The sequence below is a fragment of the Calidris pugnax genome, unplaced genomic scaffold, assembly GCF_001431845.1.
Source record: "Calidris pugnax isolate Ruff unplaced genomic scaffold, ASM143184v1 scaffold1156, whole genome shotgun sequence".
NCBI classification, from domain to species: Eukaryota; Metazoa; Chordata; class Aves; order Charadriiformes; family Scolopacidae; genus Calidris; species Calidris pugnax.
The window spans coordinates 125,686-149,264 of NW_015094503.1; the positions used below are offsets into that span (position 1 = coordinate 125,686).

The window sequence follows — 23,579 nt, forward strand, 5'->3', positions numbered from 1 at the left end:
GCCCCGCCATCGCCCGGCCGCCGCGGGGAGGAGCCGGCGGGGCCCCGCTCCGCCCCCGCCGCGGGGCTGAAGTGGGGCCGGGCCCTAGCGGCGCTAGGGAGGAGAGGGGCCTGTGGGGGCCGAGAGGTCTGACTGCCCCCCACCAGCGGCTGGGGGGGTGCGGGGAAGGTGTCTGTGTGTCTTTGTGTGTGTGCGTGTGCATGTGTGTATCAAGAACTGGCTGGGTGGCCACGCTCGAAGGGCTGCGGTCAACAGCTCAATGTCCAAGTGGAAGGCAGTGACGAGTGGTGTTCCTCAGGGGTCAGTACTGGGACCACTGCTGTTCAACATCTTTGCTGGAGACACAGACAGTGGGATTGAGTGCACCCTCAGCAAGTGTGCCAATGACACCGCACTGTGTGGTGTGGTTGACACGCTGGAGGCAAGGGATGCCATCCAGAGGGATCTGGTCAGGCTTTAGAGGCGGGGCTGTGTGGACCTCATGAAGCTCAACCAAGCCAAGTGCAAGGTCCTGCACCTGGGACATGGCAATCCCAGGCACAAATCCAGGTTGGGCGGAGAATGGCTGGAGAGCCTGTGAGGAGGACTTGGGGGTGCTGGTGGATGAGAAGCACAATGTGCGCTGGCACGCCAAACGCACCCTGGGCTGCATCCCCAGCCCCGTGGCCAGCAGGGCCAGGGGGGGATTCTGCCCCTCTGCTCCGCTCTGGGGAGACACCCCCCAGTGCTGCCTCCAAGCTCTGGGGCCACCAACAGCAGAAGGACATGGAGCTGTTGGAGTGGGGCCAGAGGAGGCCCCGGAGATGCTGGGAGGGCTGGAGCCCCTCTGCTGGGAGGGGGGGCTGAGAGAGCTGGGGGGGTTCATCCTGGAGAAGAGAAGGCTCCGGGGAGACCTTAGAGCCCCTTCCAGTCCCTCAAGGGGCTCCAGGAGAGATGGGGAGGGACTCTGGATCAGGGAGGGGAGCCATGGGAGGAGGGGGAAGGGTTTGACACTGCAAGAGGGGAGATGGAGATGGGATCTGGGGAAGAACTTGTTTGGTGTGAGGGTGGTGAGAGCCTGGCCCAGGTTGCCCAGAGAAGCTGTGGCTGCCCCATCCCTGGAGGGGTTCAAGGACAGGTTGGAGGGGGCTTGGAGCAACCTGGTCTGGTGGGAGGTGTCCCTGCCCAGGTCTTTAAGGTCCTTTCCAACCCAAACCATTCTATGATTATATTATTCTATGGAGTGTCAGAAGCTGGATTCAGGGAGCTGATCTTTAATGTTTTAGGTGACTTTAAGGGACTCACTTGTCCAGAGATTCTGTCTGACAGCAGCAGGCACAAGAACTGCTCCATTTCCCCTCCTGTCTTCCAAGAAGTCCAACTCTGAAATGATCTTATTACCTACACCTCAGTATTGTGAGCTAGTTAAAATTCTCTTTATTGAATCTCAGTTTTCTTTCCAATATTTTTGTCTCACTATGCTCAAGGACTATTTTCCTGACCATAAAAACCGGAAAAAAAAAACCCTACACAATGCAATCCTGAGCAGTTTTTTAGGCCTCTTTGTGCACAAACTCCAAACAACAGGCAGAGGTCAATCAACCGAGACAAAGGTTCATTCACTTTTCAGAAAGAGAGAAGCTACATATAAAAAGCCAAAACAGCCAATAAAAATATATTCTTAGTTATGAACAATTTACACAAGCCATCAAAATCTTTATTTCACAGCATTAAAGCACATCCTGTGTAAGAATAATTACAAATGCTTATTAGGAAGGAGCTTTACTAGAGGAACTGTGCCCAGGCAGAGCTGCCAACCGCGTGGTGCTGACCAAGAGAGAAGCAGTTGCAATCTTTCTTCAGGAGAGAAGCACAATTAATTCCTGCTGGTTCTTGAGTGACGGTGCATGTCCTGCGGTGAGGGAGGAATGGTTCCACAGATGGGGCCTGTGCTGCAGAGAGGGAGGGTGGTGATGCCTCAGACCCCAGCCCAGGCACTCCCGCAGCCACTGCTTCTTCCCAGCAGCGATCTGCGTGCTCAGTCAGGAGCATTCGAGCATGGCTCCCTCTCCACGCAAGGAGCTGGGAGCCTGCCTCCTTGTGCACACTTGCAAGGACTGTTTCTGAATCTGCTGCTTTCTAGGGAGAATCACAGAATCATCATGGTTGGAAAGGACCTTTGAGATCACCGAGTCCAACCACACAGTCCTCAGGCGCTGAGGCCTTGCACACAGCTAAGAACAACATTCTAACAATAAAAGAAGAAAGGCCTACAAAAAAAAAAAAAACAACGCAAAACACCAAACAAATAAAAAAAAATGCACCCCCAAGTCATAATAAAATAGAGCAGAAATTACAGAGATGCCTACACAGTAAAATAACAAATATTCTGAACCCAACCTTTGGTTTATAGAGAGGGCAAGAGCATTCTCAAGTCCTGGACCCACAGCACATATTGCACATATTTTAAATAAACTATTCAGACCTCCCCAAATTAATTTCTCAGTGAGGGGTGAACCACAGGTCCTGCTGGTCAACGGGCGTATCTTCAAATTAAGCACTTTTGGATTAGTAGCAGGTGACCTTCAGATGACAAGTACCTTGCTAACCACTGCTCAGTCTCATAAATCATTCCTGTGTGCTTGGGGGGGTCTCAGGTGGAGGAGAAAGCCTTCAGAACAGCATCTCACCTGTCTCAACAGAGATGTATACTTCTTCCCAGATATAATCACCCAGGTTCACGGGCTGCTTCAGCCAACAATCCTCTGCTAACATCACTAGAGTCATGCGCTGCTCTGGAATAGGATGCAAAAGCCCAGCGATGAGATCCATGAGACCTGGGGAGAGATAGGAGTAAGAGGAATGACTCAGGCTGTATTTTAGGCATGCTGGGAATGGAAGATATGGTTTATATTCAAAGAATGCAGATTTGAATTACAATACATCCCCGTTAATCCCTTGTGCAGTGCTGTTACACCACACTCTTAGTCATACGTGGTCAACTCTGGGAATGATCTGACATTTCCAGGTTGTGAAAACAGGGAACAGAGAGCAGTTACGACACGAGGAGGATAGAAGTAGAAGCAAATGCCACAGAGGCAACCCTGACTCACTGTTTCCAAGCCCAGTCCTGTTCTGCAGTCACCCCATGTTTGATCTATGGTTAAAGGTGCACTCAGGGTTCAGGGAAAGCTTCCAGAACTTACCAGTCACTTGCAAAACCCTGAGGCCTTTTAACCATAGTGCTCCTAAGGACTCCAGGGAACTTATTGGTGATTTCTTTAGCCTGACATGCAATTAGTTTTCTATACCTCCAACAGAAAACAAGACCAAGGTACTTTTCCTGAGAGGTCAAGCCATACAATTAATCCAGAAATTATAAATTAACACACTATCATCCACCCTAAAAGTGACACGGCATTGATTGGCAATAGTTCAAGTGAGATAAAACTTGTGTTAGCGTTACACACATGTCATTATTGACCTTAAAGTTATCTACTAGAGTGAACCTTCCCATTATTTGTTCTGGATTTCAGATGTAAACCTCACTGAAGCTTCACAAGCTGATAGGTTGAGTCATCATAATAAATGGGAGACTTGGAATTTGAAACTAATAGGGCAGATAGCTGTATTCATGATAGGCATGAAGAACTGCAGAACTTACCCAGAAAGAATACCTCAGATAGCCCTGCTTCAGTGAGCAGCTTTAAAAAAATCATTGCAGAGCACACTTGGAAGCATTTTTTTCAGTCTTACTCTTTATTTCCAGGGAATAAATACCACTCATATTTTTTCCAAGAGATCTGCACCTTTAGAAAATCAAATAAGAAAAATTCACCTTTCGACACAGGCCGAGGAGGATTCAGGACAGCTGCCATGGCCTCCTCCAGCTCACAGAAGGGATTCTCTCCAAACACTAATGTATAAAGGGTGACACCAAGTGACCACATCTCCAGCTCAGGGCCCTGGTACCTATGAAGAGATAAACTTGCTTAAACTCAGATTGTAAATGCGCAATTGTGTGCTATAGAAACTAAAAAGAAAAACAGGCAGCTGACAGCCCTCATTTCCAATTTTTAACATAGAAAATCTGTGAGAGTTCCAATAAGGTTCTCACATGTTTTTGAGAAGCCTGTATTATCCTTCTCCATGAAAAGAAAAACAACCAATAAATGGCCAACCAATTTCAGTTGATGAGTATGTATAACATGCATCTAGATTTCCACATGTGTAAGCTGGTGATGATAACTTAAGCCTCCTCCTTCACCAACATAATCCAAAACTATCAAGTAAATATTTAAATGGAAGATTAGACACTGCAGTGGAATTCCATTTCCCCCCTCCCATCCTTTCACAAACAAAAATTATTTGGAAATAAATATTAACTATCTAGATTCCATCTAAGAAAAAGGATCAGTTTGTTCACACAGTGTCAGGCTGAATTCCCAGGGCAGTGCTGCTTCAGCTTCCACCTAGTTCCCAGCAGGGATTTCCTCTCCTCCTTGCATAGCTCCCCCCGGCCCTACCCTCCCCTCTTAAGAGGGGCTGCCTGAAGGATCCATGAAAACAGCTATGAAATGAGAGCAAGATAACATACTTGTATGTGCAATTAATGTTTACCACCCTGTGATGGTAAGGCTTCCCTCCAGCAGTGGGTATGAGGCTGCCAGCCTCCAGGGAGAGAGCACTTGGAGAAGGAGAGAACAGGGAAAAGACAGCGAAGATTTGGGCAGCACATCCAAGATAGCAGCAAGGCAAGCTGCCAGGAAAGAATCCTTGAGTCCAGAGGAACAGAAAAATCAATAGGGAGATGAACATTGATCAAACTGCAAAAAAAGTCATACAGGGAAGCAAGCAGGAAAGAAGGGAACAGACAAAATGAGAGTGGGGGAAGTATAAAACCCAGACATGGTAAGGGATAGACACTATACAGCAGTACTTGCTTATACCACCTCTCTAAAAGAGCAGCTTTTAGTAGAGGCACATCAGTGTGTTCATACACAGGTGTGAAGAGGTTAGCAAGCTGATGTACATATCATGAAAGATTAAGGAAAAAGGACACATTCAAGTTGCAGCACAACTCATCCAGGCTCTTCAGGCTTGTTCTTCAATCATAGGTTTGTTCTTGAACTCAGCTCTGCAGTAGGATGGACTTTAGCACAAGGCTTTGCAAAACATCTGACCAGAATAACAAAGCCTGCCAACAGACTTAGTCAGAAACGGCTTCGTATTTATTCAAGCCTTTAAAAATAATTTCTGTCACCACAGTGCCCTACTTTATATGCATTCAAACCTTTACAAGTAATTTCTGCCACTGCAGTGCCCTAAATCTCACTGCAGTTTTCTGCGGTTAGATATAGCAGAGCACCAATGGCAAAGCAGCTTGGCGTCTCTATCCCAGCCCCAGGTGTACATTGCTTTGGTGTGACAGACACAACATTACTTTTCAGAAGGTGACATACGGTTTGCCAGACAGCACTTCTGGTGAGCAGTATTCAATTGTCCCACAGAAAGTATAAAACAATTTTCCAGGTTCCAGGTAGGCGGCTGAACCAAAGTCCACTAATTTAATTGTGAAATCTTCAGCAATGACAATGTTTTCATCCTTGATATCTCTGTGAAGGATGTTTCTACAGTGGAGATACCCAACAGCTGATACAAGCTGAAAGAGGAAAGAATTGGTGTTACTACACAGAGGTGTCCTGGATAGTCTGTGTGGAATCTCAGAGTTCCAATAGCTGCATTTTAGCACTATATGAACAAGACATAGGTCCTAATTTTGGTAACTGTAAACCACCTCAGGCATGCCTGTCAGCATAGCTGCTGTGGGTATTACATTGGTCTTGGGAGAGAAACTTAAAGCCTTTGCTTGCTTTTCTCTCACAAATGTGCAGGAAGATGGCATGCTATAGTCACGATGTGCTTGGGTTTTTTTTTTGTTAGAAGCATCAGAGCTTACTGTTACACCATCCTACACGTTACTCTATTTTTATCCCAGCTTCATTTGAATGGTCCTTTGATTTCTTCAGAAGGATATTATTGTGTACCTCTGATACTGCATTTCAGAGTGAAGTTTGGTATAAATAATATAGTCACTCCTAAATTCCATTCTTCTTCCTGCACGATTCATGCTACAGTGCCTTAATTAAGAATAGCATCAGAATTATATCACCTTGGAGACAACTGTGATCCCTACCACAATACATTTGAGGAAGAAAAGCAGATGGCTGAGGGAGAAAAGTTTCTATTTATAATACAAAGCTCCCTGTGCAGAGAAATACTGTGCAGGTCTGAAGTAACAAAGCACCCCGATAAACTCAAGGTTGGTTTAGAAAAAGGGTTTATCCATCAGAAGTCTAAAGGACTGTAGACTGCAATTTGTGAGTGCACACTGCACAGCAGACACAGAGAAGGTGCACTGCTTTGGCTACCGCCTTCCATCAGCACAACCAGGCAAGAGGAGTGTGGACACAGCGTGGGTTACCACGTGCAAAGTAATTCTTGCATACCTTAGTGCAAGGAATTTACTCCAAAACATGTGAGGGCAAATTACCCGGGGAATGCTGTTGTGGTTAACTCGATGAACAAAGGACAATTCAGCTCTCAGGCAAATTTCTGACTCACAATAAACTACCGTGAGTTATTTTGCACTATGCCATATTAAACTTCAAGGTAATGTCTTGATTTTAAATTTCTTAAAAAGAGGAGAGCCCTTTACCCCTGTAACCATTCTAAAACAAGCATCGCTCTAAGTGAAAGTGTGGCTTTTAGTGAGGCTTGGAGCATCTTCCATGTGCTTTCCTCCTTCTACAGAGAAAATATGTCTGCTACGTGAATGGGAATCCTGCTGCTACAATCACAGGCAGAAGGTGGTGGCTCTATAGGAAATCCTCATATGAAGTTAGGTCCTTGACAGGTCCCTTTGGTACAGGTTTCGAGGTAAACCTTAAAAAGATTTCTGCAGGTGGAACTTAAGTTAGCCATAAATCATCTCTACAGAATAACAAGGAAAAGTTCTGCAGGTATCGAGCATGACTCCAATTCTGCATGCCCGCTGATTAGCCAGTAATTCTTTTAAGAAAGATTCTGATTCTTATATTAACCAAGTCTTACCTGCTTCTAGCAACTGTACATTCCCAGCTCTCACCTGTCTGAATATATAGCTTGCTAATGGCTCATCCAAGTTGGGCTGATTATCAATGAATGTAAAGAGATCCAGACCAGATCCATGCTTCTCCATTACCAGCTGGAAGAAATGTGCATTTTCAAATACATCCAGCACCTATAAATAACAGACATTTAAATCATGTGCTTCATCCTCAAACTGCCTTTTTTTTTTCAGACCACTGCTCTCCTCTTGGAGATTTAATCAATGTGTGTTAAAATCTTTGAAGTCTCATTTCACTGAGCATAAATGTTTCTTGAAAAGACAGCATAATTAAAACTGAGAGCAGAATTAAAACCAAGAGGAAGTCTCTTCCTGAGAAAAACATCCCAAACAACACAAGAACCCCAAAACAAAGAAGAGGAAGCAAGATATGTATCCAGATTATTTACATGTTTCAGATGTGACATCACACTTCCAGGATACGCATCCTATCATCTTGAAATAACATATAGCTTTTTTTCTGTTAAAGTCACACCTTCAAATCTATGTTTACATCAATTGTTTGGGGTAAAAGCGTCAAAGCAAGCAACAGTTTGCTGTAACATACCCTCCAAGACAAAGCAGGATAGGTAGGTACCTTTCTGTCCTGATAGATTTAATATAGGACTCTTTGTCACTCCTGAAGAGGAACACGAGACACCAAGTATTCCGAGGAACCATCTGATGCAGTTCAAACTGCATTCACTCCATGTTCACTGTACCTTAATGATACTGGGGTGCTGCAGCTTCAACAGGATTGCGATTTCTTGAGTAACTCTCCCCAGATCAGGATCATCTACCCAGCAGTCCGCAAGCACCCTCTCCTTCCAGATGAACTTTACGACAACCTACACAGACAACAGCATTCAGCATCAACTGCAAAAGTATGGCTTTAAGTGTTTGGTTAAGTTAATTCCCAGGGAAAGTGCTAGTGAATAGTATTACTAGAAGGACAGAAGTAAGCGAATGTGCATTGCTTATAGTATCTTTAAGCATATTTAAGCTAACTTAGTCCTAGAAGCCAAACAATGCACAGAAATGGAAGATCTTTATTTTCTTTTTATTAATGCTCCAGATTCCAAAGGCATTGACAGGGCAGCTGTCTTATAGACCCAGTTAGACCAGTGGTGACTTCTGGCATAGAGGTACAGTGGAGGGAAACGAGCACTTAATATCCACGCAGAGAAACACCAGAGCTTGTCTCTCAACACCCAAAAAAAAGAGGAGGGTCCCATAACCTCAACATGTCTACTCTGCATTCTTAAGTCATAGCATGATAAAGACTTCGAAGTTTGTCATTCTCTTTAGTAAAGCAAGACTAAAACCTGTAATTCTGTTAAGCTTGAGGTATACTTCTTTAAACGGGTTAAATTAGCTACATAGTCTCATTTTGCGCCTGTTGTTCTTGTTAACACTCATATACTACATCAATGCAAACACTTTGCTATCCTGTTTCCATGAGGTTAGTGATTTCAGATTTCTGTTTAAACAAAGGAAAACCTCAAACTACCAAATAGCAGCTTTTAATAGTGTAATGTTGACAGCATATGAACACCCTAACCTTTCAGTTTTCATACTAAATAATTACTTATTGCAATGAGATCTAAAAGAAATACTTAACCTCCTGCTGATCTCTCTTGTCCATAGCAGTCCAGACAAAGCCAAAAGATCCTTTGCCAATAAGACTGAGAGTGTCGTAATTTTTTGCATATTCTCCCTCACATGCCCTTAATCCTTCAAGCTCTTCAGCTCTTCGGGAACTCTCAAAAAGTGAAGTAGATCTGATGGCCTAGGTACAGATTAAAAAAAAAAACAAAACAGCAAAAAAAAAAATGAGCTAGCAACAGAATCGTGCTTATAAAATTAAGTAAATACTGAAAAGAAAGTACACATCTGCAAAAGTAGCTAATAGGATTTTCTGATTTTGATAGCCAGAACTGTATGCTAATGTAACCATAGCAGACAAATTAAGTCAACAGCTACAAATACTGCTTAATTCAGGAAAAGGTAAAGAAAACAGAAGTATATGCACTGTAGATGCTCACACAAAATTCTCTGCACGAGTAGGAAAAGTAATTCATTGTGGTCCATCATCAAATGATAAATTTATTTGATCAATAAGAAGTGGGGCGCTTTCAATGTTGCAATTTTTCCAGGTAAGTGTACTCTAGATGAACAGAACTAAAAATAGTGTAATTTGGAGTTATACATGAAACTGTCAGAACTGAGGAAAGTTAAGAGTCACCTTATTACTCAGCTCTCAAAGGTCTCATAAAAAAAATTCCAAATAGCAAGTTTTGCCCATATCCAAGCTTTTCACTCAAATACCTACTTTATCTCCCAACTCACCAATTAAAGGCAGGGGAGAAAAACTACATGTTTAATCTTCTGGACATTTCAATAAACACCAGCTCAGAGCCTCCTGGAGTTGGGAACTGTCACCACTGTACACTACACATGTGATATCTAAATATGTATGTACTTCTCTGTTAAGGTCATCATAAAATCCAGCTACATAAAGATCTAGGGAATGTATAGGGAATTCAAGGGATCTAGAAGATCACCATTACCTATTTCAATTGATCAAAGATAACTCTTTTCCTCTAGACCCTTGGTGAAAGTACTCAGTTTTACATCCCACTGCTAACCAAAAAACAGGCCTGAGCAGTTCCATGTTCTGGTTTTATGGCACTGACCTACTGTTCAGCTACGCAGTGGTAGCTTTGTGTATGCCATCCTGAATGCAGCCCCTCAGGAGGGAGAGGGAGAGGAGAGGGAGAGGAGAGGGAGAGGAGAGGCCTGCAGTTTTCTTCTGTTGACACAAGTCAGTCAATTAAAGTTTTCAGACTCTAATTACTTTTTTAATAGTACTGTGTCATTGGTGCCAGTGTGACTACATTGATTTAAAAATTAATCTCAACACACCAGTGCAAACCTGTATTGTAGATGTACTTAAAGTGGCCTAAGAACAAATTTCAAATTAGGTGCTGTCATTGTTCAGGCTGGAACTAAGCCAAACACACACTACCAGAAATGTTACAAAATAGCAATTTGTCCTTTTTACAACAAAGAAACATTTCTTTTAACATAAAAATAGGGAAACAAAGAAACAGCTGTATCTGCCCACCATCTCATGATGTTATTTTAATCTCAAAAACTTTTCAACTTTAGCTTCAGTTTAACAATCAAGCAATGACAGGAATGCTCAGTATTATACAATGGTAGAATTTCTTACTTCTCCAAGACTATGTGTAGAAATATCTGCAATAGATTGGGCAGAGCTTGCTAGACTGGAGAGCAAAAGCTGAGTCTTTGCTACAGCTTCCTTATGGCTCTGTAGAAGGTCTTTCACCACCCAGACACAGAAAAGTACAGCAGGGTCCTGCAGTTCTACACGTTTCACTTCATAGAGTATACCTGTAGAAACAGGTGAGGAAGTTAAAATGGTAGAATGAAACTTGAGTATTGAACAAGAACACAGGCATTTTAGGACAAAATTCTGAGCTCTTAATCCATTATTCATTTGGGGAACACCTACTCAGTAAGGAATCATCAGAGGGGCTGAGAAACGCACAGCTATTCTAGAGATACCTTCATACTTCCCAGTCCCTGGAAGAAACTTTTGTCAGTGTCCAATTATTAATTTCACATTGTTATTCTAAATTACAAAAAAATGGGGATTTTGTAGAAGCCAGAGAATCCAGCTGAAGGAGTGAATGAAACACGTTCCATTACAGAAGTTAAACACAAGTTGTACAATGGAGCTTATATTTTCCGTTCAGAAGTTATCAGGTTCAAATCTTTTAATTGTGTTTTAAGAAGAATTCTGACTATTCAGTCTTGCTTAATTTCTTATTAACTATCTTATACCACCTGCTTTTCCAATACCCTCTGAGTAGACTTAAATGCCATTTTTCCTTCTAGATGCTAGAGCTGCTTCTTTTCTCTCCACTGTGAACTTCTAACTAGAATTGTCTGCCTTCTGCAAAAATGTGGGTGAAAAAGAACATCCCAGTAAGAGTTTTGGGAAGAGGAGAAATAGGTTTAACTTACTTAATTGTGAACCATCTCTGTGACAGCAATTCTCAGTGTAGCTGCCTTCCAGAATCTCCAAGGTCAAAGGAGCTGCTGGATTCAGCCCTCCTTCAAACTTCACTGCTTCTTGTTTCACTGGGGTCGATGTTAATTTTATCTCCATATTTTGCTGCCCATGCAACTGACAGTCTTCTTCAGGATTACATTTGCTCTTCAGTGGGTTTCTGCTGAAGTTGTCCCCCTTAGTCTCTGCAAGAGTTTCAGGCTTCTCAGTAAATGCTGTGGAAGATTCTTCAGAGTTTTCTAAATGCCTTTGGGAGGCCAGCCACCCAGAATCATGTTCTATGGCAACACCATTTGACAGCTTCTTTTCTTGCCCAGTTGAAAAGTCACTGTTTTTCTGAGTTAGCATATTGCCTACAGCTAAGTCCACTGCATTAGAGGAGGATGCTCCTACAAGAGCTGCAGTAATATCTAAACAATTGTCTGAGCTCCCCTTGACACCAACATTCAGACCCAGTACCTCAAGACCAGAGCAAATACAGTTCAGCTCAGTGTCAGATTCTTTAACCTCTGCAGAGTTTGTGGCAGCTCCAGGTGCAGAGGCACTGAAACCCATTTTATTTCCTGAGCAAACATTATAGATACTATTTCTTCCATTTGCACAGAAGGACAAAGCATCATTTAGCAGGCAGTTCTTAATGACAATGTGCTCAAGGCTGGAATGTTTTGCATCACACATCAAGTTTGGTTCTGACAACTGCCCTGTAACCATGTGGCTTTGAAAGTCTTGTCTGCAGTCTGAAGTTGTCCCAGACCAGGGCTCATCTATTGTTGGTGTTCCAGGTGAGTTACAAGTAACATCAGAAGGCAGCTTAATTGGACTATAGGATGTGGTATCTAGATTGTCTTCTAGCCTAGAACAAAGAGGTGACAACGCAACATTTACTGAAGAAGCTTGTCCTCAGGCATCAGCAGAGTGCTGATGCTTCAGCATTTCATAGGGCGACCTACACATCTGCTGACAACTTACTTCCTTGACAACTTGATGATGAACTTGCAATTGGTTGGGCAAGATACTAGTCTCACTGGCATTTCAAGTCCCAGCTGCACTAGATACTGCACTATCACTGCTTCTTATGGGAATCTTCATGTTCTGACCTAAATCCAACTGTTCTGAATCAGATGACGTGGGAGAGAGCCTTGCAAAGAACATCTTTTGAGAATTATTTGATCCCGCAGTTTTCACTGTTCTACACTCTTCCACTGCTCTGATTCTCTCAAGCCAGGTTTCAGGGTAAGGCTCTCTATGGTGGGCTAATAGCCCATTGGTAGCAATGTTGTCTTCATTGCAAGGATTCAAAGTTATTAGTGATATCATGATGATAAAAAAATGCGAAAACCATCACACTCTATACTACCCACTCTTCTGTTACCATGGTCACTATTTAAAACCTGCACCAAGTGGTTTATTTTTAAGTTTAAAAGAAAAAGCCAGAAAGCCGTTGGCATAGCCATACAAAATCCTAATAAATCCCATCTTGACCAAAGAAGAGCAGGTACACTCTTTTCCTATGGATTACTTCCTCCTCTAGCTTAATTTCTAAATATATATCACAGATTGTTTACCACAACAAAAAGCCAATACACACGGCAGTCCTGAGAACAGAAGATCCCTTGTCTGTCCAACAGAAGATGGATGTTCCTATCCATCAGTTTAACCATGGTTCACTGAAGCTCACAGCACAAGGTATTTTATAAACGTTTCTATTAATGAAAACGCAGAGTAGGAAAACAGTCCATGCAGCAGACCACTTACAATCCAAGTATGATATGAGAGATATAAATCCAGGAAGGGACAAGGAAACAATGAGACTATCGGTCTCTTTAAAAAGCAGCAGGAACTGTGCTATATTAAAAAAGGCAGTAAATATTTTCCAAGGGTTAGAATTGTTAGTGTGGAAGGCTTAAAATTTGATTTAAGATAAACCACATGCATCTTATAGGTACTTGTGCAGAATTTCCAACAACAGGTAAAAGACCAGGAAAGGTACAATAAAAATGGGTGGAATCTAGTAACACAGTACCCTGTTTTAATGTATGACCTGACAGTTACACTGAGCACCGGAAGGCATAACATTTAGAATTCATTCCAGGTAACCTGGCTTCAGTGCAACAGCAGCTGGTGGATACCACGAAGGAGATTAACATCCACTTTTTCTGATCTAGCAAAGATAGAGTATAATTACTTTCCCTAGCACAGGTGAAGCATTTGGTCACCTTTAGAAATGGAACTCCTGTAATTTTACAATTGTAGGTTGTACAGATCTAAACAAAAATCTAAGGTAGGCAAACCTTAACCTGTCTTGCAAATAGCACTCAGATACTAAAGAGAGCAAAGTTCAGAAGGCTCTTGTTACACCTTCCCACAGACATCATAGAAGGTGAAGAAACAGTTTTTGCTGGCAATTCCCACCATGGCTCTTAATTTTTCAAAGTGAATACGCAATCCACGAAATGCCTACCTATTAGACAGCGTGGATGTCACTTGAGGAAGTGAGGGAGTAGAACATAAACCAGTCCCATTCTTTTGTTTTGTCTCATCCTGTATTAATTTGTCAACTTTGTGTCTTCTTTCCAATTTCTGCTCTTCATCTCTTGACAGAAGGCTTGCTGAAGGTGCAGTCAAGAAGCTGCTGTCTGTACCAAACAAGAAATAAAACCACACCAACTTAGCCTTTTATGTTTAGGCTTCAGAGACTACAGTGATCCAATCAAATCTTGGAACTGCCTTGGTTTGTCTCATCCTGAAGGAAATGAGTATAAAACACTTGACTAAGGCAAAGTGAGCCAAATATGAGCACTCCACTCTACTTTGGCCTGAGAAGTCATCAAATGCAGGAATCTAAATGTTTCAGGGCTGCTGGAGTTTGCCTTCCTATCAAAGCTCTTGGACAAGTATTAGCCTCCTGGTCTAGCTACATGGATTGAAGAGTTCAGAAACCTAAAAAAGGGCCAATGACCATACCAAGTCTGGAAATAAAACAATCATACGAATAGCAGCAGAAAAATAAAACCCAAACCAAAAAACAAACCAAAACACAAACACACTCCCCATTCCAAACACTTAAAATGAAAAGGTTTAGACTGCATTTATATAACTCTCTGAAATTGCAAGACAAAAATTATAGAGTCTAAACATGTTTAAGAGAAAGAATAAGACAAGAACTTCTTTTCCTCCCCAGAGACAACCAATCAAAAGAGAAAACCAAGAGCTTATAAGATGAAGCAAACCCAGTATTGCCAATGAGTGAACAAATCTAGATTTGAATCTAGAGCAATCCTTCCATATAGTAAAGACTGAGTACCAAAAATGCTTCCTCACTGAACAACTGAATTACTCCTAGATTAGAGGCATAGTTTCATCAAAGAATTACCTAAGAAATTGCACCCTGTCTACTAACTCTTCTTTGTTTTGGTAGTGTGCATTGGCTTCAATGCCAATGTGCATTTCTAAGCAGAGAAAAGAGAGAAAGAAAATAGGAAGGAAAAAAAAAAAAACCAAAACTAAGGAGACAAAACCAGCATAGAAGATCTCTTCTGGATGAAAGCGTGCATGTGCTCCTGTTCTCTGTTTTGGGCAGAGCTAGCTGGGAAGACAGATTTAAGGTCCCTTCTAACTCTAACCATTCCATGATTCTATGATATAAGGCTTCCTTGCTTCTCTTTATTCCTCTTGTGTTCAGAGAAATGGATAAATTTGATAAATTATTTGTAAATACAGTGAACTGCATCAGAGGAATATGTGATGCCTCCTAACTGAAACACCACAGCAACGTGTCATTGAATATTAGCCAGCAACATGACCCAATTCAGAATAATATTAGAACTTTCCCTTAAAATATTGTCTTAAGTATCTACAGGTCTGCTGCAATACTGTCACAAAAGCTCTATTTTACACGTCTTAAAATACTGAGAGATTCTAACAGGAGAGGGAGGGAAAGGGAAGTGCTCATTAAGGAGAAAGCATGCTCTATTAACAATGTAATTTCCAACTTGGATATTCAATTTCATCTTCTTAGCCACAAAGAGAAAGCACAACCTTAGGTGAACAATTCTGAACAATTCTGTTCACCTAAGGTTACAGTGGAAATCCAATTTAAAAACTGCCTGGAGGCACATTGCTTTTACAAAGCAAGTTCCCATGTTCATCGGCAAATTTCTCGTTTCTATTCATTTTACCTTTGTTACAGAAGCCAGAGCCAGTTGTATGGCAGGCAGCAACCTCTTCAAAGATGCACTCGCTCTCTGTCCCTGTGGAGTCATCAAGAGGAGGTAATGGCAAAGAACAGTCACTGCTTCTTTTCATGTTGTTATAGAAACCAGGGATCAGGAACGTAATGTTCTGAAACACAGAACAAAACCTTATAAAACTAAGCTGACTCTCACAGGTTGGGGTCAAATGCTAACAATCCATGTTTGTGGACCTGATTCTGATTAATAGCCAGGCAAAAATGACCCACATGACCAACAGAGAACATATACTTGAAATCCATACTAGCATGACATCCACACTTGCAAGACCTAGCAATTACAGCAAGGGAATTTGTCTGTCATCCTACAATTCACTCACTGAACACATGGAACACAGAGCTTTTGTGACAGACAGAAATGAGCGTAAAAGACACCTTTACAATTCCAGTAGATATGCTGCCAGACATAGCAGTCTTTGGGAGGGATTAAAACTCCTGTCTTACCTTTCCCAACAGTTCTTTCTTTTCATAGCCAAAAAGCATTAAAGCGAAACTATCCTTGATGCCACAAATGGTTCCATCTGAATGGACAGTAATAAGACCACTGATGGTGGAGAAAACCACAACTGTAGTAGAGTAATGATAGCCTGTGAAAGAGCCATCCTTTTCTGTCTGCGGAACACCATCTTTCTGCACTGCCGCTTGGTCCTCCTCCAGAAGGCTTACTTGCAGCTTTAAACTGAGAGGAAAACTGTTACCCTCTCTGGATTGGCCTACAGCTTGCTGGATCCTGAGGTTCTAAATTAAGGCAAAAAAAACCAAACAAACACAATAAACCCAAATCAAAACAAACAGCAAACCTCTAACTAACCAGATGATTTTATTTCAGTATTCATATCAAATTACACAGGAGCCTTCTGGGGAAAAAGGTGGAGGAAAGGAGAAATGTGAATATCAAAATGAACAAATTGTGGTTTTCTTAGATTTGGAATCCAGTATGATTGAACTCCTGTACGAATATCCTGATGATGAAGACCAGAAAGGTCCATGCTGCAGCTTTTCAGCAAACGAGGCATTAATAAGGCCTCCTTCAACTATCTAGCCGCCCGTTTACGAGTTCTGGGTATTCTTTAGACTTCTCAGACAGACATGGCAGAAATCAGCTAAAGAATTCAAAGGATTTTTAGGGAACTGACAGAGACAGCATGGTTTCTTAAAAAGCCAGGATTGGAGAAAATTTTCTTTCATCAGGACAGACTCCACAGTGAGAGGTGAGGGCTTGGTCTTGTTCCTATTTAGGAAATATTCAGGCAGCAGCTCCATAAATAAGCAGCACAGAATCATAGAATTGTCAGGGTTGGAAGGGACCTCACAGATCATAGACTCTGACCATCAACCCAACACTGCCCAAATCATCACTAACCCATGCCCCTCAGCACTACATCTGCCCAGCTTTTAAATACCTCCAGGGATGGTGAATCCACCACTGCCCTGAGCAGCCTCTTCCAACACTTGATAACCTTTCATTGTAAAAATTTTTCCTAATACCCAACGTGAACCTCCCCTGGCACAACTTGAGGTCGTTTCCTCTTGTCCCATCGCCTGTAACTTGGGAGAAGAGACCGACCCCCCCTGGCTACACCCTCCTTTCAGGGAGTTGGAGAGAGCGAGAAGGTCTCCCCTCAGCCTCCTTTTCTCCAGGCTGAACACCCCCAGCTCCCTCAGCCTCTCCTCAGGAGACTTGTGCTCCAGACCCCTCACCATCTTTGTTGCCCTTCTCTGGACCCGCCCCAGCCCCTCAATGTCTTTTTTATGGTAGGGAGCCCAAAACTGGACACAGCACTCGAGGTGAGGCCTCACCAGTGCCCAGTACAGGGGGATGATCACCTCTTGGGTCCTGCTCACCACACTGTTCCTGACACAGGCCAGGATGCTGGTGGCCTTCTTGACCACCTGGGCACACTGCTGGCTCGTGTTCAGCTGACAGTCGACCAACACCTTTTCTGCCAGGCAGCTCCAGCTATTCTTCCCCCAGCCTGTAGCACTGCATGGTGTTGGTGTGACCCAAGTGCAGGACCTGGCACTTGGCCTTGTTGAACCTCATCCCATTGGCCTTGGCCCAGATCCCTCTGCAAAGCCTTTCTACCCTCCAGCAGGTCGACACTCCCACCCAACTTGGTGGATACCCTTTTTCATACCTTTCATATCAGCATACCCTTTTTCAGGGGACATATGCTTCTCCCTGAAGAGTTTTTCTTTTGTTACATAAGGAGGTAAACCAGTGTGCACTGATGTTCCAAATGGCAAGGGTATGGAGAACATATACCTTTGGGATTTTTTTGCCTAGAGGAGGGATCCGCACAGAAGGAATCAGGTCCTTTATGTGGAGCCCAACTACTTCTTCCAATTTTGGGTAGCCATGGAGATGGGCAAAAAGGAGGTCACACGACGTAATCTCTCCCTTGGGAAGAAAATTTACAAGACTATTTTAATTTTAGGATTTTAGCCACAGTCCACTCAATCCTTTAACAACAGTTTCTGCAAATATCTAAACAAGTAGCAGGAAGTTTCATTCTGCAGTCTCTTTGTGGATACAATGACCTCAGTAAAAGCAGACACAGCATAATGCAAATACTTCTCTGACGTTATCGTGCAGAGAGCCTGCCCCTTGCCATGGGGGAGAAGCAGGGGAGTCCAGCGTTCCTCACAGAACTTCTCCTCAGCAAGCCGATCCCTTCACAATGGCATCCCTGACATGAATGACCAACACTTTGCCAAACCATCACTGTTCAAATCTGAGATGTCCCTGGGTGACAGTGTATTTGAATGGGATTTATCAAATATGTCAAGGTGAGCATGGGTAAAATACACACAGGTCCTGCATATGCAATCCCAGTTTCACATAGTGCCATGTACACACTTCACGTTCACAAAATAGTAATGTGCCTACTGCCTTTTAGACACGTTTCATTTGCACAAACACTCTCACAAACTGTGGCCTCATTTCATCATTAGGAAAACACTTACATCATCCCTGAAGGAAACAGAAGCTGAAAGTCTTTCCACTGGTTCCAGCACAACGACACAACACTGGTTGTCCTTGCTTCTTATTCGCCTCAGCCAGACTGAGACAGGGATCTTCTCTTTGAGACGGCCTATCACATCCACCTTTCCGTAGGGTTCAGAGATGTAGTCGTAATTTAGTAAGATTATGGTTACTTAGCAAGAATTTCAAACAAGAATAAGATATTATGCCAAGACATCTCCCCGTCATTGTTAGAAAAACATTGTTTCTTGACTACTTACTAGTTTTTTATTAGAAATACAGTTTTAATATAGACATGAAAAGGTTCGCAAATAATTCACTGATCATACACAAAAAGTCACTGTTGCTTTTATATTTTCTTTCCCCACCTCAGGAAGGCTAAAGGCATTTCCTTCAGCATAATAAATGTGTCAGTTTAATACTTGTGCCTTCAATGAGAAGTGCCTTTCAGAGATGTTCTATGGTACTAATGAATACTCCACATTAGAACACAGTTCTTACTTTAAGCTGCAAAACCAGCAGTTTAATTTCTTATGGGATGAGACTCTTCTCAAACCAGAAAATGCCTACCTTATAATCTGCAGTGTTCATATCAAGCCTTTTATAATTTTTACGTGATCTTGACAGAAAGGGTTTATGAATTACACAGTAACTCCTATAATGTACTTGGAATGGCTGTAGCTTAGAATTAGTGCCTTTATCAGACATTTAACTTTAATCCTGGATTTCACTGAATCAAACTTAGATACTTCCACCTCCCTTCCCCTCCATCTAATTGCGGATTTAGGAAGATCAAGCTCTGAGATGCTGACAATTTCAGTATAAAAATAACACACCAGGAAGAATAGGAGCTCATTTTCCAAATATTTTCTAGTGACAGCTCACGACAGCAGTGAAAGAAAACAATTTTCAGACATTTCTCATACAGTTCTCTTATAAATGTCACCACTACAGGCAAAATATCAATTCCACTTTTTTGCACCAGCTAGGGTGCTTTGGCACAGACGTTTTGAACTTTATAATGGACTTTGTAACTTTATAATATGCACGATGCAATTTAAGATAATTTTAAGAATATTTTAAAAGACTAGGCAATTGGGAACTTTTCCATAATAGGCTTTGCCACATTAAGCAATCTATATTAATTATTTTTTTATCTAATGCCCTTTAAGTTCTGATTTGGTCAAGCCTTCATGACTATACATACTGGCAGCCACAAGGCTCTCCACAAGGCTTTCCAAACCATCTTTTGTCCTTTGAATTCCCACATCTGCAAACTTTTAAACAAAACAGTCCTACAAATGACATAATTGCCAAATACCCACAAAGTTAAATATATCAGGAAATTATATTGAAAAACCCCAACCCCAAATACCCAAACCAAAGCCTATAAAAACACTGTATATGGTGGGGCATATTTACTTGAACATTTCACATACCACTGTTCCTGAAACCACCAATGAACATTCATCAGTTTCTATGTAGTCTTCACCCACAGCTTCCCATACTTCTTGACTGGATTTGGATATCAAACGAGACAGCTTTTGACCAATGAGTTCCTGACTACTGCAGCCAAGCAGCTTGCAGGCTTTGTCATTAGCCACTAGGATCTAGAAAAGAGGGGAAAAAATTAAACACCAGAACAAAACAAAGTTGTAAATTTTGTTAACAGATTATCACCTCCTCAGGTTGTTGCTTTAATATCTTATAATATACCTTTCTCTTGGTGGAAATGGAGTGGTTTCTTTCAAAGTTTGAAATTTTCAAAAACAGTTCACTAAAGCTTCTTATTCTGGGACATCCCTTGCCCATGCGTCCTTTTGGTTAGGAGGGTTTGAGACATTGCTTGCCTTTTAAGTTTCTTGCTTTCTTTTTACTGCTCACCAGCTCCAGCCTCTTGTGTTGTTTAAATAACTGCATCCATGGAGGCAAAACTACAAAGTTGCATTTGCAAACAAAGCCTGGACAGACCACAAAATTTTATCCACACCTGAAGGCATGCAGTAATCATACCAGTCTCACACTGACATACTTAAGCCTATGTTACAGACCGAGTCGGGATAGGATGCCTTTAAGATGGGTAAGCCCAAGCTGTCAGTTCAAGCCAAAAATGGCACAGCAAATAAGTCTGCAGTACTCAATTTTATATTAATGTTTACTCTCAGGACAGAAACAAAGACATTCTCTCCTTCCCAATGCAAAAGGCATGTTTACTACAGCAGATAAAGAGACCTCATGCCACCAGAAACCCATCTCAGGGTTGGCACTTAACAGACAGAAGGCTTGAAGCATATTCTGCTTCTCCTTTCTTCCCTCATGCCACATCACAGTTGCATTCTTCTTTATTCTCTTTTTCTGTTTGAAAAAAAAAGACTGAAGGCATCTGTGCTTCTGCTATTGTCTCGTATATTTTGCTAACTACAACCTGCAATGGAAATAAACACATTGCCAGTCTTTAGAAGCCTACTGATCTTGAGCAGAGTACAAAATGCCTTCATGACACTCCTGCAGATACACGTAAGAATAACAGGCATTTTAGCCTGTCTGATGTCATACAACCTATGCAGTTACAGCCTGCTTAGTTTAGCAGTTACTGCTGCAAATACCTCTGTTGTGTTGACATCCACAGTGAAGACGGCTTTGTTCGGATTGCGTGCAGCAGTTAGGAGGTGCTGGGTGGATTCCTCCCCAGTGAGGGCATGCAAAAAGGAGCAAGAAGAACTTCCAGTGGAAGTGGAGAAAGAAACAGAATCCCACTGAGCCCACGAGCTACCAATTTTGCTGGTACAAATGTTATGAGCTGCCAGTGAAGATAAACAGTAAGAGCTCCATTTCTCCCCTGTGAGAAGATAAAGATCAGCTATGTAGCTATAACAGTCTACTACAGGAGTATTAAGAGGAATGGATAAAAAAAAAATTAGTTGTCAGCTGAAGCAACTGTCAAGTAATCCCAAAATACATGCTTCTAGATTACAAGAAAATTACAAGAAAATAAAACCAATACAACTAAAGAAAACAGAAACAATATATCTTTTTGAAGCACAGCCACTGGGACAATTAAACTCAGTTGGCAGGCTAGGAAAAAAAATGTCAACATCAGTAAGATTCAACCAGACTAGTCAATTTTTATTTTTCACTTAAGTTAACAGAGTTTAAAAGGTTTTCAAATCTCCCAAGTTAAAATTGAAACTATTATTAAATATGACAGTAAGTATTAAAACACTTATTAAATACTGCACTAGTCAGAAGCCAGTGAATTAACTCCTTACAAGATGCGACACTGAAATACCTGTGCCCACACCAACGTTTTATGTTACACAATGATTGTACTAAAATTTTCAGAAGTTCTGTCTGTAAAAAACGTTTTCCTGGGAAGTGGCATCAACAGCCAAATGCCATTGCTCCACTCCCAAAGCAGTAAGCAGCTTTGAAGGTTTGGCAGTACTGGAAGGAGCATTATGAACAACTCATCACAAGGATGTCTCTGCATTTATGCACCACATACAGTTATGAATATGCTCACCATGACAAAACAGGGACCTGTGTCTGGATACACTGTAAACTGCAAAGCTCTTGGCCTCCTAATAGAATCTGGTATAACAGATTCCCCCGTTGGAAGTTTTTCGTGGTTTAGATAACAATACAAAGTGGCAAGGGTGATCCAATAGCAGCCAACGAAGGTTGTCCAGGGACAAGGACAAGGGCAGAGCACCTAGCCAGCAACACATCCCCTTAAAACTCTCCCAGCCTGCAGTAATCTATAGCTCAGATGCTTATTGAACAAGCGCTTTCTGGCAGCTGCTTATTCTCTAGTAAGAGAATATACATCTCTAGATATGGGGGAGAGGAAGATCTGAAAGATCTCACCTTGACTAATGACACATGAACTCAATCTCAAAATACTGTGCTCACCAGACAGAGATGTTCTAAGCCGACCAAGTTCAGAGAGCTGACTTTTCCTGCTCCTGTTGGCCCAGGGGTAGGATCTATTTAGCTTATCGGACCCATTCAGGTGAGCAGGGGCTACGCCTAGTGACGAAGGCTGAAGGTCCCCTTCAGAGGGACTATAAGCCTTGGCTGCCATGATGACACTCTGGTTGCCACGCCACTCCTAGTGAGCCACCATCTGTAACACAAACAAAAAATTCAGTCAGCCTTACAGCTAGGCACTAGGCTGGCAGGTAATGATGCCTTCTAGGCCAAAGCACAGCCCTGTAAGTTACGGCAAGACTGCTGCTCTCCTTCCCTGTCCGCATCAACATTCGGTCTGCGTTGTCAACACAGAGGGTACTCTATTGACTGCTATCCTGCCCTGGCACCAGAGGATACCTGTGATTGACGGGACGCCTCCACCATATTTCTGTAAGCAATACCCAGCAGCCACCCTCTCCCCATTCCTGCCCGTTTTAAAAGCAAAAGCTTTGGTAACTTGGGAAGTAATTCTCGGTTTTGAGCCAGCAAGCGTAGCACAGCCTCCCTCCCTCCCGCCCGCACCGCCCACCCTGCCGGGGCTGCAGCCCAGCCCCACCGGCCGCCAGGCTACCTCAGCCTCAGCCCCAGCCCCACCACAGCCACGGCCACCGCTCCTCAGGGCGGCCGCCACCCAGCCGGCGGGCGCGAGGAAGTAGGGGGCGGCACTCAATAGCGCCGCCCAATAAGCGAAGGCAGTCGGAGAGCGGCACAGAGGAGAGCCAATAGGGCGCCAGCGCGGGAGGACGCAAAACTGATGCGGCGTCAGGGGATCCGCGGCTCCCTCCGGCCTCTCCTTCCCCCGCCCCACCACACGTAATGCCCTGCTTCGACCCGCCAGCTCCAGGCAGCCCCGGCCCGGCCTGCCCTCGACTCTCTACTCCGGGGATGGGCGGCCCCTCCGCAGGCTAACAGCCATCCTCCGAAGAATTTGCTGGCGGAACGACGAGGCCGAGAGCAGCTCGCGATGCCTCAGGCCCGAGGGACTGGTGGGGAGAGAGCAGGTCCCCAATCGCGCTGCGACGACCTCCTGCCCAGCGGGCGGAGAACTACGACTCCCAGAGGGCCACGGGGCGCGCACATGCGCGCGAGTGGAGGCGGCCAGGGCACTGCCCCGCCCCCTCGGAGCAGCACCTGCAGAGATGATTGG

The 23,579-nt window shown here is 43.1% G+C and overlaps 1 protein-coding gene across 9 annotated transcripts; it reads right to left on the reverse strand.

Moving 5' to 3' along the window:
• Nucleotides 1-1,573: 1,573 nt before the first annotated feature.
• Nucleotides 1,574-23,449, reverse strand: PASK (PAS domain containing serine/threonine kinase). Of its 9 annotated transcripts, none has more exons than XM_014962972.1 (18): nt 23,004-23,449; nt 22,373-22,586; nt 21,067-21,299; nt 19,900-20,070; nt 18,442-18,582; nt 17,741-17,875; nt 15,919-16,212; nt 15,404-15,566; nt 13,687-13,861; nt 11,180-12,078; nt 10,362-10,543; nt 8,748-8,915; nt 7,849-7,974; nt 7,127-7,261; nt 5,442-5,641; nt 3,818-3,951; nt 2,670-2,816; nt 1,574-1,931 (listed from the first exon to the last, which is right to left on the reverse strand). In XM_014962972.1, exons 2-18 carry the CDS (start codon nt 22,542-22,544, stop codon nt 1,765-1,767), a joined length of 3,642 nt encoding a protein of 1,213 aa, XP_014818458.1. In that variant the 5' UTR covers nt 22,545-22,586; nt 23,004-23,449; the 3' UTR covers nt 1,574-1,764. The 9 variants fall into 9 exon arrangements, with proteins under 9 accessions (XP_014818458.1, XP_014818457.1, XP_014818456.1 ...); XM_014962971.1 differs by having other exon boundaries at nt 7,127-7,225; nt 22,328-22,586; XM_014962970.1 differs by having other exon boundaries at nt 22,328-22,586.
• Between the last annotated feature and the right edge of the window lie 130 nt (nt 23,450-23,579).